The sequence below is a fragment of the Staurois parvus genome, unplaced genomic scaffold, assembly GCF_062004578.1.
Source record: "Staurois parvus isolate SC_StPar_1 unplaced genomic scaffold, SC_StPar_1.0 ptg001432l, whole genome shotgun sequence".
In the NCBI taxonomy this organism is placed as follows: Eukaryota; Metazoa; Chordata; class Amphibia; order Anura; family Ranidae; genus Staurois; species Staurois parvus.
The window spans coordinates 1,048,034-1,066,718 of NW_028319228.1; the positions used below are offsets into that span (position 1 = coordinate 1,048,034).

The following is an 18,685-nucleotide window of genomic DNA, read 5'->3' on the forward strand; positions in this document are numbered from 1 at the left end:
CTATTATCTCAAACCAGTCTGCCCATTCTGTCCTCTGACATCAGCAAGGCATTTTTGTCCACACAATTGCTGCTCACTTGATATTTCCTCTTCTTCGGACCATTCTCTGTAAACCATACAGATGGTTCTGTGTGAAAATTCCAGTAGACCAGCAGTTTTTGAAATACTCATACCAGCCTATATGGCACCAACAACCATGCTACATTAAAAGTCACTCAAATCCCCATTCTTCCCCATTCTGAAGCTCTGTTTGAACTTTCCCAAATATCACATGTGGACTAATTGTAAAAGTGCTAAAGTTTTTTCCCAAACCCCCTAGATATAAATGAGTACTTAATTGTTACAGTGTGGGGGTAGCCACCCAGCAATGGAGGATTTTTAATTTCCCTGGAGTTAAGTTTTAAGTATGGGTACCCTTATTCATGTAAGTTTCAGGCTATTAGGAATGCTCTCAATAAAATCCATTACTTTTTTATTCTTTTTTAAATATAGAAATACAAAGTGAAATAATCCATAGATTCAGTTTGTTGTATTCACGTGGATAAGAGATAAATTGCTTGGTTGTAATGAATTGCTACACTTTGCACATGCATTCTGCACTGCCTTATTAGGTAAGCTTGGTAATGTGAATTTGCCAGTATTTGTTTGACAGCTTTCATTTGTGCTAACCAAGCTAAGGTGTTTTCTTCACATTTGGTTGTTGTTATTAAACTTTAATAAAATGTACTGAATTCCCATGACAATGTCAAGAGTCTTGTTATTCCTGCTGACCCATGTGATCTTCATGTTTCAGTATTCAGCAAGTAATAAATCTACCATCTGCTTTACTATTGATTTTTACCCCACACATTATACATGTTAATGAAGCATCAGGTTGCTGCATCCGCTTAGTCAGTATAATATCCAGCATACAGTTAATGCTTGTGATATTTCCCCCTCTTTTTCCCTTTGCTAAAAGTCACAATGCTATTTGTCTCTACGACATCTTCCATTTGAATACATAAAAGTCATTATTGTTATATGACATATTCACATCTTTAGGGACGTTTTTACCAACTATATGATAACCTGGCAGTTGTTAATACATATTATGTCCATAATGTACCCTCATTTACTAACTGAAAGTGGAAGAAAAGCCTAACTATATTGTTAAAAATGTTTCCTCCCCTCCTCCTGCCTATCCTGCCTACTCTGTATAAAAAATACTTACATATTTTCAATTGCATCAGTGTGGCCACATGATCCTTTAGCTCTGCGCAAAGAAGCACTCGATAATGGCTGTGAATTCTAGGAGCCATGGATATCACTCCCAGGCTCTCATGGCCTAGTTGTTATTGTCGCTCCCTCCTCTCCCCTGCAGCAGCTGCTCACTGAGGTTAAGTAGGATAGGTGGAGGAAAGTTGAGGAAAGTTCAAAACTAATCTCAGAAAGTACTATTTTACTGAAAGAGTAGTTGATGCTTGGAATAAACTACCAGCAGAGGTAGTGAGCCAGTCAACAGTAAATAGCTTCAAACATGCTTGGGACAAGCATAGGTCTATAATCAGACAAAAAAAGTTAAAAAAAACACCCCCACACGAAAAAAAAGACCACAAAAAAAACCCCAAACCAAAACAAAAAAAAACGGGCAGACTCAATGGACCACTCATTTTTCTTTGTTTCTATAGGCAGGATAGGAGGAGGAGGCGGAGGGAACATTTTTAAGAATAGTTAGAATCAGGGTTTTCTTTCACGTTAATTAAACTTTCATATTGCAATGTAAACATCCTCTACTAACCCTAAAATTTTATTATTTAGAGGAAATCCTTCCTGAGAGAATATCTGGTTGTCACCCGGATCACCAGAACTAATGTTCCCGTTGGAAGTTTTCCCCTCTATTCCTGTGACAAAAAGTAAACCAGACACAAGTTTACATTGAATTTGAACCTTCTAACAGAAAAATGTTACTTTATCCTGGGTTCACAACACTGCATGTGTTAAAGCACTATGTCTTGATATACATTAACATACTCTGATGTGCATTGTTTTAAAGACTTAATTTAAATGTCTTGAATAGCATATGCAGCACCCTCCTAGGTAGATAGAGGGAGCTAGATTCCAATTCTCAGAAGGGCCAAGTAGCAGTCCAGGTGTAATAATCAGAGGGTCAAATTTCAGCCAGGAGCTGAGAGGCACTGCAGATCAGCGCTCTGAGACTTCCCTCTGCACTAGAACTTTGGAGAAATTTCGAGAAGCAGTGGGCGGAGGTAAGGAGTGGCTGATCTTCACTCTCAAGGGATCCTGGCCAATCGCCAACAGGAGGCTTGGCAAGGTACCAGGACAGCCCTTAAGAGTGTTTGAGCCTGCTTAGCAGGGGGGAGAATTCGGGTGCAAGATGGAAAAGTGAGGCTGGAGAGCAGGAGCCTGGGAGGGGGCACAGATGGGAAGGGGCTCACCTACAGGCAGGGAAGCTTGGAAGAAGGAAAGCTCAGGACTTCACCGGCCACCATCTATGTAGTAGGAAAGGAGCGGCCCAGCTAAAAGGCCTGGTAGCAGCCATCAACCCACCAGCAGCATAGGAGAAGGACTGAGTGAGTAGACCTGCACTCCTTGAGCCAGTAAGGGGAAGGAGCACTTCAATGTAAACTAGATCAGCCTACTAACAGGAACTGTCGTCTTTTAAAGTGGTAGATACTATATCCCCTGTCCAGGGATTCATCCAGAACATCTGCATTAGGAGAATCTGGGGCCTGGGGTGGTACTACAGGAGATGCTGGCTAGCTCTCCAGAAGAAAATGTTTGCTGTAAAAATTTGTATATAGTTCCAGGAAAGTTTTTCCTCTGTTTCCATTACCCTTGGGCATCAGATACACCCCTTACCCCATCCAAGTTGAATTCCCCTATTAAAATCCAAAAAAACAAGCTCAAGGACCAGTCACTGTCTCCTGGAAGTCTGGGTGGAAAATGTGTGTTGCCTGGCTGAGCAGGACTATAGGGGGACCAAACTTCAGCGACTGCTAAAGGTGTAGTGCTACACATAATACAAGTGAAAATATCTATAATGCAACATACAGGACATTTTCACAATTTATTGCAATGTAGTCATTAGTTTGAAAAGGTCCTATTCAAAACAATACATTTTCTCCTGCTTATGCTTCGAACTGCTCTTCAAAAAGCAGTAAAATGCAAACACTCACAGTGTTAAGATGCAGTTAAAGAATTTAAAGTGAGCCATCACTTTACCTTGGCAGGGCAAAGTCAAACATTCCCTTACCTCCCCACCCTCCTACAAAGCAGCTCCGTTTCCTTGCTCCCCCACTGCTCTGTTTAGCCATCAGTAGCAAAGTACCAATACTTCTGGATAAGAGGAAGCACATGATTCTCCTTACAACTCCCATGTGACAGTGTTTTCTTGATTGACACAGTGTTGTCAAACGGGATGGACTGTATGAGCTTTTACATATTGGTATGGAACTTACACAGTTTGGGATTTCTTTTCCAGCTGCCGGAAGGTACAGTGGAGGAGTTAGGAGAAGTGAGTATATGCTGTTGGGGAAGCCAAGTAAGCCATTTAGATTGTTCAAAGAAAACAGTCCCTTTAATGTTCAGTCTAAAATGTTAACTAAAAACAAAATTACTATAGTGTATACTAACTGGAGGTACTATGAGGTTGATTTACTAAAGGCAAATAGGCCATTCATTTCATAGTGAGTTGTGCTTTGCAAGGGAATTTTCTCCAGAACTTAGTGAATGTGGTGGAATATCACTTTGCAAAGAATACCCAATCATGTGCAGGGAAAAAAAATGTATTTTTATTGCACATGAAACAATGATGGAAGTCAGCAGAGTTTCCTCTCATTCACTAAGGTCTTGGGAAAATTCCCTTCTGAAGTGCAACTTCTCTTGCAAAGTAAACAGTCTCTTTGCCTTTAGTAAATCAACCTCTATGAATATGACCGGTCGTAGGAACGACTTGCTTGACATAGGACAGTCAATAATAGGTGTCAAAATCCAGCTACTTGGATCATTGTGACAAGTAATTAGGTGACCTCATTTGATCAGTGTAAGCAGAGATTTTGCACTCTTTCTGGTGCCTGCATGATTCATGAGAGGGCATGCCACGGCTGCTTGTCAGCAGAAATCTGCTTTTTAAAATTACTTTTCAGAAAATTGTTTTCTCATCTGTGATTCCTGGGTATTCTGCTCCACAGCTAACATCATCTGCATGTCTGTAGCTGTAATGTAATTTAGTTGGTGCATTAAGGGAATGGAATTTAGACGATTTCATGTAAAACAGCTAATTTGTCAAATAAGAAAGCATTTAACAGCATGCGTCATGATTGGGTTCATTTATCAAAAGCTTCGCTGAAAGCTGATGTAGTCATTGACCACATAGAGTTCAGACATGACAGACCAAGCAGGAAGCAGAGTGTTTCCACAGCAACCATTTGCAATCTACAGTTGCATTTATTTGAGTTAGACTTTACTCTTTCTCCGTATTCACTATTTATGTTTTGTGATTGACATATTTTTAAATAGTGATATGCAAATTGTTTGCTGTATCTTTACAGTGGCATCATAATTTTGGGGCGAACACAATGACTTCATGGAAGGAATTCCTGCAACATGACTTTGTTATTGGGGGAATCGAGAGATTCTCTTTTCTGAAACCCCTGGTTGCAGGAAAGAAAAACGCTCCATCTATGGCCAGCTTGAAAGATAAGTTCACTTTTTGTAACATGTTACATGTTACACACATATTAAGGGTGTGACATGTTACTGTGGGAATGCCCCCCCTCCATTCCCCAATTTTGACAGCTAGCGGGAGATCATCTCCCCCCCCCCGCAAGCTGTCACAATTCAACTGCTTCTCTTCCGCCCTATAGCAGAAAGACTGCTACAGGGATGGCAGGGGTACACAAAATCACATATATATATGTGATTTTGCAGTTCCGGGTAGAGTTCCGGCCATTCGCAGCCTCGGCTGTCAATCACCGGGTCCCAGCCGGTGATTACTCTCCGGCACCCGGTGATTGCCGAGTATTACCGACGGGGGAGAGAACTGTATGTAAACAATACAGTTCTCTCCCCTTTCAGCTCCTGCACACTGCTTTGTATAGCTGTGCACCTACAGTGGAAAGCACACACACACAACATAATGTGAAACAGCACACAGTTAACCCTTTGATCGCCCTTCATGTTAACCCCTCCCTGCCCAGTGCCATTAGTACAGTGTCCAGTGTCAGTGCTTTTTATTAGCACTGATCTCTGTATTGGTGTCACTGGGGATGACAGTGACACCAAGTCAGTTCCCCCCTGTGTCAGACTGCCCGTTGCAGTCCTGCAGTCGCTGATCACTGGCATTACTAGTATATATACCACCATTTGTAAACGTATAACTTTCACGTAAACCAATTAATTTACACGTATTGGGAATTGGGAAAGACATGTAGCAGAATACATTTTGCCCTAAATTTATGACGAAATTTGATATTTTAAATTTTTTATTGGACATGTTTAACCTCCCTGGCGGTATTCCCGAGTGTAGCTCGGGGTAAAGTTTCAGTACCACAAGCGGTAACTCCGAGCTACACTCAGGAATACCATGCGGAGCTGCTCTGGGATCCCTCGATCACTTACCTTGTCCTGCGCTCCCGCGATGTCCCTCCTGCAGTGTCCCTGGCAATGTAATCCGGCGGATGCCGGCATCTGTCTTCTGGGTTCCGTCCCCTGTGAGCGCCGGGACGTACGGGGGATGGAACGGCGGGAAATTTGAAAATGACAAAAAGTGAGATTCACTAAAATACCTAAAATCAAATAGTAAAACATTACTGTATCAAACCATTTCACATACATTTTGTCCCGAGTGCTTTGTCCTGTCCCCTGCCTGTATTTTTACTGTTCTTTCTGCCTGGAAACTGAGAAATGTCCATGATGTCCAAAAAGCGTCCCTTTAGGTCAAAAGCGGTTTTAGATCAGCTAGAGAACAGTGATAGTAAATTAGAACCACTTACAGAATTGAGTGATAATGATTCGTGGGGAAATTCATCATCAGACACTGAAAACAATTTTGCGACTTTGTTCAGTGATGTGCGAACTTGGCGCTATATTTCAAATTTCAGTGTTTTTGGTTTGATTATATTATTGAATTACATTTATTATTATATTATTATTTTTTATGATTATTTATTAAATTATAATTTATGATTTCGTGCTTCAAGTTTTATCCTACACGGGATGTTTACTAGACTCTTGTTCGGACAGATTTCAGTGAGTTATTCCTAAAAATTACAGGCCTACAATATAAAACGCCAAATTTCCATGCAAAATAATGGTACCGCTTTTAGCACCAAAAATCTGAAATAATCATACCGCCAGGGAGGTTAATAGCAAAAAATCAAAAATATAGTTTTTTTCTCAAAATTGTTGGTCTTTTTTGTTTATAGCACAAAAAATAAAAAATACACAGGCAATAAATACCATCAAAAGAAAGCTCTATTTCTGGGGAAAAAAGGTCGTACATTTAATTTGGGTGCAGCGTTGCATGACCGCAGTTAACGTAACACAGCGCCGTAACGCAAAAATGGCCTGGTCAGGAAGGGGGGTTAATCCTCTGGAGGGCAAGTGGTTAAAATAAACAGAGTTCTGTGAATGGGAAACTACAAGTCCCAACAGCTGTTGTGGCTGTCGGCTTATAGTTCTCAATGAAATACCACGGGGCTGTTGAGCACTAGTAGTTCATTGATTCTTCCTGTGAGTGTAAAACTGCCAGCATGTATGATGTGTGAGCAAACAGGTTACACTGACAGTCTGAAAGAGTCTTGCATGGCACCAGCCATCTGCTGATCACTGGTGTGGTGCTTTCCAGGCTCCTAAAACAAAAATGAGTAAATGCACATTTTTATTACCTAAAAAAAATGTGCATTCATATTTTCGTCAAAAGGTGAACTTATCCTTTAAGTGCTTATGTAAATCAATCTGTGGCCAGACTATGAACAAACAAGTTTCTACATATTCTTAAAGTGTACTTCAAGCCAAAACTTTTTTCTTAGTATTGAATAGAGAGGGTCAGGTTTTTACGGATATCTTGGACTCTGTTACAGATTCCTATCTTGCTGACAATGTTTTACCAGACATGAAGTCAGGGGAACTCTACTACAGCAACACAAAATGAAATACAAAGCCTTTTTTAGAAGAGGAGGGGAAGGCTAAACCCCCTGTCAGATTTTTATGTTTGTCTGTGTCCCTGTTACAGATTTTCTCTTACTTCACCTCTCTCACTTCTGGAAGTTCACCATGGTCACGAGAACAGGCAGAGAGGATCTATTTCTTTCTCACTCTATTCAAAACTAGAACTTGGCTTGACATACACTTTAACTGTTCTTGGCTTGACATACACTTTAACAAACAGTAAATGAGCTTTATAGCAAGCCAGCAATATTGGCCATGGATCTCAATAAGTATGGATCTATGGGGGGGGAGGGGGGGGGGTAACTTAGGGTACAGGGACAAAAAGAATAAGTGCACTTTTTCTAAAAATACTCTTATTTTGAATTCTGCATTACATACAGCTGACTTATGCACTCTTCTACTGATACTTGAACTTAGCATTGATTGCTCCTGATTCTATGATTAATGGACTTATCAAACATATTTACTGATGGGCCTTGCTCAGTTATATTCTTTAAAAACAAACAAACACGGATGATCTTTGATCTGTTCAGGTAGATCTCCACCTCTCCAGGTTTGCCTACCCCTGCATTAGATACTAGAAGGCTGGAAGGTGGCCATTGTCCAAGTCACTGCTGAGAGGTGGAGCAGTGTGAGCTGAGTTTGCTTAGAAAGCAAGTGTTTCTGCTATGAAATTTGAGGATGAATTGCTTCAGGGTTTCTGCAACTAAAGAGGTCAGTAAGGGCTTGCTTTAAGTGCATTTGCTACCTGTTAATACATAAATGTTTATCATCGGGTCGCAGATTTAGTTTAAAGTATAGTTTTACTTAATTTTATACCTTTTTGTTTTTCTTCACATATTTTGAGTAATATTTCCTGATTTTGGGAATTTAAAAGGTAGGACTTTGAAATAATGGCATGGTATTTACCAAATGTGGTTGAAATTGGATGACATTTACTGTAAGGAAATATGTCTTATTAACTGGCATCCATTTTGTATAATGTCTCTATTTCTAGACGTGTGAAGTTAGTTTTGATTTTGTAACTTCTCTCTCGTTTTCTTAGACTAGTTTCATTTCTGTAAACCGAACTGCTTACTTAGAAGCTCATCAGCTATCCACTGTACACTCTTAAAGAGATAGATTCACGTGCACCACTTTACAGAAGGGTCCCAATGACAGCCAGCTAATACTAACTATTAGGCGCCAGGTGCTCGTAGTCACCTCCAGCGGTAGCTCTTGTCAGGAATGCATACACTTACCCCCTATTAGGACTGTATGCGTAAAGTGCACTCAAGGACCTTTTTTGAGTTATTGTTGTTATTTTGCCCACTGTTTATATCAGCTAAAATTTGGTTTAACTTTAAAGGAGATAGCTAAATTACATATTATAGTCCAGTGTTCACCTTAACCAGTGCAGCATCTTCAAATGTGTTCTATTGCCTGATTCATGCACTGTCTAACGCGCCTTTCCATAATACTTCTAATTAAGCTTCTAATTAAGCTATTACCAAGTTGGGTGTGGCCTATTTTCTGTGTATTATTATAGAGTGGTAGTATACTAACATTTAAAGTGGTAGTAAACTGCAGCTTTGAAAAAAAAATGTTAAAATCCCCTGCATCGCATACTAGCACATTATGAAGGGCATACCTTAAAACGAAGCCCTCTAGAGGTGCACTGTCATCACTGCAAATGCTTCCATCTTCACCTGGTCTTCCTTTCAGGTTCGCGATCTGGCCATCTGACTGGCCGAGCTGCAATGATGTCACTCCTGTGCATGCGTGCAGAAGTCCCGGGCCATGGCACAGTGCTCTGAAGGAACAACACGGGTATGCTGTTCCTTCAGAGAACATGCTCCAGCTCTCAAAAAAAGTGAATATCTCCCAAATAGTGCACGTTTAGGAGATATTCATTTGAACTACAAGTACTATAATATAAGCTTACCTGTAGGTAACAGTATACAAAAAGCAGTTTACTACCACTTTAACCTCCCTGGCGGTATTCCCGAGTGCAGCTCGGGGTAAAGTTTCAGCACCACAAGCGGTAACCCCGAGCTCCACTCGGGAATACCTTGCAGTGCTGCTCCACGATCCCTTGATCACTTACCTTGTCCTGCGCTCCCGCGATGTCCCTCCTGCAGTGTCCCTGGCAATGTAATCCGGCGGATGCCGGCATCTGTCATCTGGGTTCCGTCCCCTGTGAGTGTCAGGACGTACGGGGGACGGAACAGCGGGAAATTTGAAAATGACAAAAAGTGACATTCACTAAAATCACTAAAATCACATAGTAAAACATTACTGTTTTAAACCATTTCACATACATTTTGTCCCTAGTGCTTTGTCCTGTGCCCTGCCTGTTCTTTCTGCCTGGAAACTGAGAAATGTCCATGGAGTCCAAAAAACGTCCCTTTATGTCAAAAGCAGTTTTAGACCAGCTAGAGAACAGCGATAGTAAATTAGAACCACTTGCAGAATTGTGTGATAATGATTCGTGGGGAAAGTCGTCATCAGACACTGAAAACGATTTTGCGACTTTGCTCAGTGATGTGCGAACTTGGCGCTATATTTCAAATTTCAGTGTTTTTGGTTTGATTACATTATTTAATTGAATTTATTATTATATTATTATTTTTTATGATTATTTATTAAATTATAATTTATGATTTCGTGTTTCAAGTTTTATCCTACCCGGGATGTTTACTAGACTCTTGTTCGGACAGATTTCAGTGAGTTATTCCTAAAAATTACAGGCCTACAATAAAAAAAAAACATATTTCCATGCAAAAAAATGTACTGCTTTGAGCACAGAAATATGGACATAATCAGACCTCTAGGGAGGTTAAGTTGCATGGGTGTGTCAGTGGGGACTTAGCAGCTTAAAGAGTTGTGGCAGGACAAAGAACCCATCGTACCAAGCAGCTCAGGCAGTTGTAGCACTACAGTATTTATTGTAAATATATATTTTGAGTCATTATTGCAACATTTACCAGAACACAATTTTTGACAAGATTTTAACTATGTACTACCTTGCTCTTCCATATTATAATAGTGTTTCATATACAGAGTTATTTATGCAAATATTGACCACAGATTATGTGGTTGAGTTCAGTCTCACCTTTCCCAGTTTGCAAATCTGTATCTTCCAATTGGTCTCCTAATGAAATACAGGCATGCAAGCTCACAAAAGCTAAACTATTGGCACTCAATAAAAGTGTAAATTGTAAATACCAGCTAGTGATCCATGAGGTAAAGAACACCTCCTAAGATTTAACTATTTTGAGTTCTTCTGTAACCCAAATGCAATATATCTCTATAGTTAAGTGATGATGGAGCCCAAAATTGATCCTCACAGTTGCAGTTGCCACATGAAGTAAAGCATCCCTGCCTCATTTCAGCATGTTATGCACTTACCTGGTTTTCTCAATGGGAAGGTGCACATAACTAAAACTGTATTTTTTTCACTTCTAAATCCCTAAGCATTGCAGACAAGGGACTGCAATAAATTATTCCATAGGGGAACTATATTCCTGTGTGGTTAGTCTTACCTGTGCCAGTGATTATTTTAATAGATGTTAAATTACATAATTAGTTTGATCTATCTACAGGCAGGAAGAAGAAAGAGGGTTTTCTGTATTATTATTTTTTTTAGTGAAAGATTTTGTGTACATCAGAGTTTATCCACATTTTAAGGTTTGCATGGTACACCACAAGTAAAGCTAAGATACCAGCCAGCAGCTAGCGAGACAGAGGGTTTTTATTACAATAGCTTTCGTTTTATATTTGAATATATTTCACAAAGGAGAAAACTCTACTTGCAAAGCTTCCTAGAGCAATGAGATGGAAATCACAAGACTGGACCTCTGTTTGATTTTTCTGTATGATATTGACATAAATGAGCAGTAACATTTAGGCCAGGGACACATTTTTAATGCACAGAGCAGAAAACACCCTTGTCCAACCTAAAGAAACAAAAGTGACCATCCAGAAAAATTCATTTCAGACAAAAGGACTGTGTGACAGCCATTTAATTTGCCTACAAATATAATTTCTAGTACGTTAACTGGCAATAAAACCAACAGTGGCTACAACACCTGTTCTCACTGTGCTTGCTTTGCTATAACACAAACAAATGGAGTGCAGAACTAAATATTTTAAAACATTTGCACAGTTCCTATAAACGTTGGGGGCTATTTACTAAAGCTGGAGTGTGCAAAATCTGGTGCAATTCTGCACAGAAGCCAATCAGCTTCCAGGTTTTAATGCCAAAGCTTTATTGAACAGGCTGAAGTTAGAAGATGATTGGCTACCATGCACAGCTGCACCTGTGTCAATGAGGAAGATTGGTTCACAGGTTCTGTGTAAGGTGAACCCTCTGACAAGTATGATGCTTGTTGCTGAACCCTTGTGACATGTCTGGCAAACTGATACATTGAGGAACCATAACCTCACTATGGGACCAAACTGTTTCGCATTAGCTTTGGCTGAAGAAAGCAATTTGTATTTACTTGTTTGGAGATACCAATAATCACTAGCTGATGTTCCCAGGCTACCTCATATACATTATGTATATATATATATACTTTTTTTTTTTTTAATACAACGGCATCCATTGTATTCTTCTCTCTTTTTTAATAAATAGTGGCAGCATTCTCTCATACAGCATTTTTTATATCATGGCATCACTTTGGGTAACAAGCTTGACCAAATATCTTTGACCAATTATAAGATCAATAGTTTAAACAAAATGTTCTACTTTTTTATTGATCATATGCAAACAACAGATAATCCATTCACCTACGTAAAAAACACAGGGTTCCAACAAGGCACTGTAGTTGCAGCAAAAAACAGGGTTATGATATTTGTGTTATAAATAGTAAAGCCAGAACTGTTGCAGTGGGAGGCTGTATTAGATACCTTTTGGCCTTCAGTAATAGAATACAGCACACTTTGCCAATATGACTGCAAATGCAAAGTAAACTCTAGCAGACCAGACTTGAGACCAGGCTATATAATGGCTTGAGACCAGTCCATATAATGGCTTGCCAACCAGTCCTAAGCTATGTTGGGCATGTTTGCCAATCAGGCCTACTGGAAGTTATCCTATTATTTGCCAGTGTATTCCTACTTGATGAATTATCATGAAGTAACAGAACTTGTTTTTTTTCTTCTCTAGGTCCCTCCTCTGTGATTAGTAATGATGATGATTCGGCCAGTCCACTGCACCATATTTCTAATGGTAGCAACACACCATCTTCTTCAGAAGGAGGTCCTGATGCAGTAATCATTGGTATGACAAAGATCCCCGTCATTGAAAATCCTCAGTATTTTGGAATTACCAATAGTCATCTTAAGCCTGACACATGTAAGTTACAGTGTTTTCCTATTCAAACAGCCTTTTAATGAAGTGGTTCTATTATAAATTCATTTGGCATAATCATTGGTAGGTATGTGACAATTTTACTGGTGTCTTCCCGCTATGCAATACCGTAAACTTTTTTAAGGGTCAAAATGCAAACAGAGTCATGCAGCAAACAAAATCTTCACTTCCAGTCCAAATGATATGAGGAAAAGCTTTCTTCATTTCTCAAGCTGGCCATAAGTGGGTAGAAATTCAAAACAAATTTATTTGGAAAAGAATGTACTAAGAACGTTGGTTTGTCTTTCTAATCATTAGTGGGTCAAATCAATGTTCATTTTCGGCCTCAGTGATAAAAAAATTAGAAGGAGCAGGATGGAAAATTTTTCTTGAACAAATTTCTAGCAGTGAATTTGGTTTTTGTTCGGTAAAGTCCATTCATTCCAAAATCAAATGTTAAAAGCAGACATAATATTTCAAATTACATTCAAATGTTCTTAGAATTTTTGTACAAAATTTCCTTAGACTTTTCTAAAAAATGTTAAATTAAAATTCTACCCATCTATGGTCAGCTTCAGTGTTGGTAAGACAGTGAAGGATGGACTAAGTGCCTGAAACAACTTGGATATTACAAAATCTGAAGCAACACAATCTGAATTGAGCCCTTGTACAGCGGAACAGTCTGCATATATGATTTATCCACCCCTGTTCCCACCAGTGAAATTTAAAGGTCAACTCAATGAGCACCAGTAGATTGGATTGCTTCTTACATTTTCAAGGACTTCATATGTAATATATATATATAATATGTTAGATCTTCCAACAGTTTTGTAGTGTGAGGACCTAACTGAAGATGCATTAAATTAATTGTTTAGGTAGGCTCCCTTGCTATGTACATGCTGGAAGATCTAAAAGAGATTGTCCATAGAGTCAGAATGTGTGTTAAGATATCATTTGGCATTGTAAAAGCTGTGACTGGGAGGCAGTACTGTGAATTCTGATGTTGAAGTTGCTTTCTTATAATAGTTTTAAAGTGGAATTACATATATTTTTATGTAGTACAGATAACCAATTTCAATTGTGATTTTATTTCCAGAATATATGAGAAAAATCTTGCAAAACGAAAAATGGTTATTTTCCTTTTGTTAATTGTAGTGCTTATATCTTTGAACGTAGTCTGTATTTTAGAGCCAAGAATGACATTTATGAGATTAATATATTTTGTAAAATATATGATGACAGGGTTAATGAGTTTTGGCATCCATTGAAATCATTATTCTTTTTGTTTTTTTTCTCCTCAAACCTTTTAGAGAGTTGCAACACATGCTATAAAGATTTATTTGTGCATAAAAAATATACCAGACAGATTTACTACCCAAAAGACTTCCTATGTAATAACAGATAGTCACCAAGTGAAATGTTTCAGTGATCTGTCGTTAGGCCATTATATGCCAACCATATATTCATAATCACAGGCAAATTAATAGCTTTCAGACTTCTCCCTACAAATGCAGGAAGTTTAAATGATCCCACTTATGATTATAGGCAGAACTTTTTCTGCTATTGCTGTTTCTGCGTATACTATACCAGTACCCTTTACTGGTAATGCAATTATCAGCAGAACACAGACAACTTTTGTGATGTCAACACTGTTGATCACTATGAATAATATTGCCAAGTGCAATTTGAAAATATAGAGTTCATATACTGTAAAATGCCGGCAAAGTAGCAATATGATTAAAAGATCTTTAGATGTGCCGAAATGCCCTCTTACAAAATGCTACTTATGAAAAATAAACTTGTTACGCATTTCTCTGGCCTGACTAATTATAAGTATTCGGCCTTCTCATGTGTCCCTGATTAATCAAATCATTGGAATAACAAAACCACTTGCCTGTAAAGTTCAGTACTGGCAAACATTTGGTAATAATTATAAAAGCTGCTGAAAATATATATACGTGAACATTAAATATTTTATAATGATATACTGAAACACTAAATTGGAGATTAAAGCACACCAATCACACCTGAAAAGCTATAACAGTTAACTTCAAGTGTCTATTAAGTTGAAACACCTCCTCACTGCACCTTACAAGAGCCCCAAATTTAGTCTCCAGATCCAGGGTTGCTGAAAATGATTGTAAAGGTTGTTTTTTTTTTCCAATAACAAACATGCTATACTTACCTGTTATGTGCAATGGTTTTGCACAGAGCAGCCTCGAACCTCCTCTTCTTTGGTCACCTGCCCGTGCTCTGTGCTCCTCCAAAGCTGCTTCTTATGGTGGCACACATGCAGGCTCTATCCTGAGCCATGCTGTGTGTGTTTATTGCCACACATAGTTCTGCTGGGACCCACCCCCAGCGACCTCATCAATGGATTTGATTGACAGTAGCGCGAGCCCATGGCTCCCGCTACTGTCACTGAGTCCAGTGAGGAGGGAGTGAGAAAGCAGCACTGCTGCTCTCGGGCACAAAGCTGGATCATAATTAGGCTCAGGGGTTTGGGAGAGCTGCAAATAAAAGTTTTTTTTACCTTAATGCAGAGAATTATTATTACAGAGGATTTATATAGCACCAACATTTTATGCAGCACTTTACAAAATAAAAGGAGACAGAACAGTTACAATACAATTCAGTTCAAAAGTATCAGGGGGAGCCCTGCTCATGGAGCTTGCAATCTAAAAGAGAGTTACATAGTACATAGTGCAATGTGAGCAGCTTTTATTTGCAGTCCCATTGCACTGTGAGCAGTATCAAGTGTGTCAAAGTTTAGACTTTGCAGTTTATCAAAATTTACATAACCGTTTGATGTCTGATTTCACAATAACCACTTACTTTTACAACTTTTCCATAGTTATACTATGTTTTACAGTGTATTTAAAGCCAACTTTTTTGGGTTTTGGATAGTGTAGGGGAGAGCTAGGGTCAGATTGTTTTTATAATGCTGTATGATGTTTACTCTCTTTCTGTTCCAGAGGCTTGCCTTGGTGGTAATTTCTCTGGAACAGAAAGAGAGTAAAAATCCAAAGTTTTGAGTTGTCACTGAAACTGGAAAAGTGGCTAAATCTTCAAACAGGGACACTTGTTCCAGTGACACATTTCCAAGAGAGAATTTTCCTAAAGAGCTCTCCTCTCACTTCCTTTTGTCTTGAGACAGAAAGTGAAGGAAAATCTCCCTAACAGGACAATGAGTCAGAAAAGAAAAAAAAACTGCACAGGGGTTTTAGAGGATAAGTTCACCCTTGGAACATGGCTCCTGCCTCCTCTCCCCCCGATCCCTTTCACTGTGACAAGTTGCAGGCGATCTTCTCCCTGTACCCGCTGTCAGAATTTAAAAACAGCACTGCCATGTAGGGGTCCGCACACATAGCCAAATCATTAATTTACAGAGTTCTGTGAATGAATGAACTACCATAACCAGTGACCCTGTGGTTGACAGCTTGTAGTTCCCCTTGAACTAAAAGGGAGCTAGTGAGTGCTCTTGTAGATCATTGATTTTTCCTGCAATTCAGTAACTGTCTGTCCGCACAAGGTACAGGCAGACAGCTGTACTGAAGGTCTGCAGCATCCTGGAATTGCACCTGCTGATCTTGGGTGCAATGCATTACAGGCTTCAGTGTAAAAAAAATAATAAATGCACATAGATGCACACTTAACATTTTACTAACGCTGGTAACGTTAGCTGTCTAAAGTCACATTAAAAACGTGAGTTTTTCAGCTTTTTTTAGCTTTTTTGCATTAGTGTTTAGCGGCATTTTCCCACGTTTTTCCGTGTTTGTGGTTTTTAGCAGTTTTTAGCTTTTTTGACCAAGAAAAAATTTTTTTTGGTCTAAAAAAGGCCAAAAATGCCAATTTGCGGCGTTTTACCACGTTTTTCAGCATTCCAGCGTTTTTACAGCTGAAAATCTCCTCTAGAAACCCACTAGTTTTGGGGTTTTTTGTAGCCAAAAAATGTTCCAGTCAAAAAACATTGATTACAGTCTATGTGTGCATGGACACATAGGATAACATGCTGGGGAGTTTATTGGCTGTAGAAAAAAAACGCCAAACGCCAAAAACAGCAGCAGTAAAAACATCAAATGTGCATGAGGGCTCAAGAGTAATATTGGGCAAAATTTTTAAAAATCTCATATAGGATGCAGTTTTTTAAAAGCATTACCACTTCATTTTTATTTTTCTGACACCCCTATAACATAGTTTATTACCTGTTGATCTTTCCGGTAGATACTTTATTTTTCTACCTTCTATAATAGGTGAAGCTGTCCATCAGTATCAGATACAGGGTTGGCTTAAATATTATATTTTCACTTCTTTGAACATACCAGGCTATCCAGAAAACCTTTTAGTTACATGGGTTGAGACAAACCATTGTGCATTGACCAGAGTACGAACAAGAGTCAGCCTTTATTCATATGGTCAAAGCCTGTTTTTCAAAAGAAAACAAAAAAAACTGTTGCTGTATATTCTTAAAGTTAGCTGGAGTTGGGCTATAATTTAGTTATTGTTTCCTTAAATTCCATTTAAAAACTATGGGGTCGATTATTAAAACTGGTGCACTCAGAGTCTGGTGCAGCTGTGCACGGTAGCCAATCAACTTGTAACTTCAGCTTGTTCAAGTAAGCTTTGACAATAAAATCTGGAAGCTGATCAGTTTCTGTGCAGAGCTGCACCAGATTATGCATTATGCATTTTTAGTAAATAACCCCCATTTGTCTATCCAAAAACTATTCCATCTACAGGGTGACAACGGTTCTGTGCTATTTTACTGCAGAGTGAATGGTGTTGTCACCCTATTGCAAGAAGTGGAAAAAAAACCCTGTCTCTTCCTCAGCACTTCAAGTCTGTGAGAGGATACTTATGATGAAGGTTGTGGCTGTTACTCATCTATGCCAGTATACTGCTCCGCGGTTGAAGGGCAGAAAGTGCATTTCCACTTATAGAAAAATATTTCTTCCAAAATGAATACAGTGGGGATCTATAAGGGAAAATTAGGTGGAAGACCTAAATTGGGCTTTAATTTTCATTTTTGACAGGATTGCACTTGTGACAGTTAAATGAACCCTCCTAAATACGATTATGTTATAATGAGAATACATTGGTTTTCCAGCATTAAAATAAACACCATATAAACCTGAACAGCTTTTATTTTGGATAAGCACATCCCTAGGATATTATGATAAATGGCACACTACCTGGGACAAGCACAATCTTTTCAATTTACTGGAATTACTTAGTGCATCTATTTAACGTTGGCTCACTAAACATAAATCATATCCCTAATATTACCACCAATAAAACAATTGGCTTTCAGCTGCAATATACCATTATGGAGAGCTATACAACATAAGTAATACAATCCTAAATGACGCTTTTACCAAACACAGCTTAAAAGATTCCCACTTTTGATGCCCAATTTAAAGGAAAAAAAAAAAACCACTATAAGTTTGCTGTGTTGCTATTTGCACAGCATAGTGTATCTAAAACAAAAATATTTCTTACCTTTTAGATCTTTCTCAGGAAAAGACCTCATGGCAGACAGAAATGATTTCTGATCAGTTTCACTGTGTTCAGAGTGATTCTGTCCCAGGGTCAAGCTCATCTTCCTCTCATTAACATAGTGTAAAATGTCAGCTTCTAAATCTTTAACCCTTTGTTGGGACAGACAGTGTTTAAATCTAGTTTACAACTGATAACAAGATCTGCCAGCATAGTCCAGACAGGGCTAATTATGGCAAACACAACTTCCTTGCCCCGCACAAACAAGAGAACTAAGTTGTAGTTTCCAGTGCTAGAATTACCTAAGAGGAGTATTTAAAATTAGCGATGCACCAATACCATTTTTGTTAACACAGAGTACGAGTACCAATGCCTATCACCTATAAAGAGTAGGTAGAAGGGTGGTTTGGGAGGTAGGGAGGGGAATTAGGGAGTTGGAGTGTTTGTACGATACAGGAAAGCATTTTGTGTGCACAAGTCCTAAAATGTACTCTGTGTGGAGGAATTCAGTTGTCTGTTGCTTGTAACCCCCCCATTCCTCCAAATATCCCCTCTTAGCACAAATCCCCCCATACCCCACCTAGCACAACCCCCCTAAATCACCCCTCCTAGCACAACCGCCCCCACCAAAATCACCCTCCCAGCACAAACCCCCCAAATCTCCCTTCCTAGCACAACCCTCCT

General features: G+C 39.0%; 1 protein-coding gene across 4 annotated transcripts in view; it reads left to right on the forward strand.

The window, feature by feature from the left end:
- The window catches only part of NTRK2 (neurotrophic receptor tyrosine kinase 2), a 271,171-nt gene that overhangs the window by 169,623 nt on the left and 82,863 nt on the right, over nucleotides 1–18,685 (forward strand). For all 4 annotated transcript variants that reach the window (XM_089662108.1, XM_089662106.1, XM_089662109.1 and 1 more), the window contains one exon: nucleotides 12,323–12,511. In XM_089662108.1, the coding sequence (XP_089518234.1) occupies nucleotides 12,323–12,511 (189 nt within the window). The remainder of the gene's footprint in view (nucleotides 1–12,322; nucleotides 12,512–18,685) is intronic.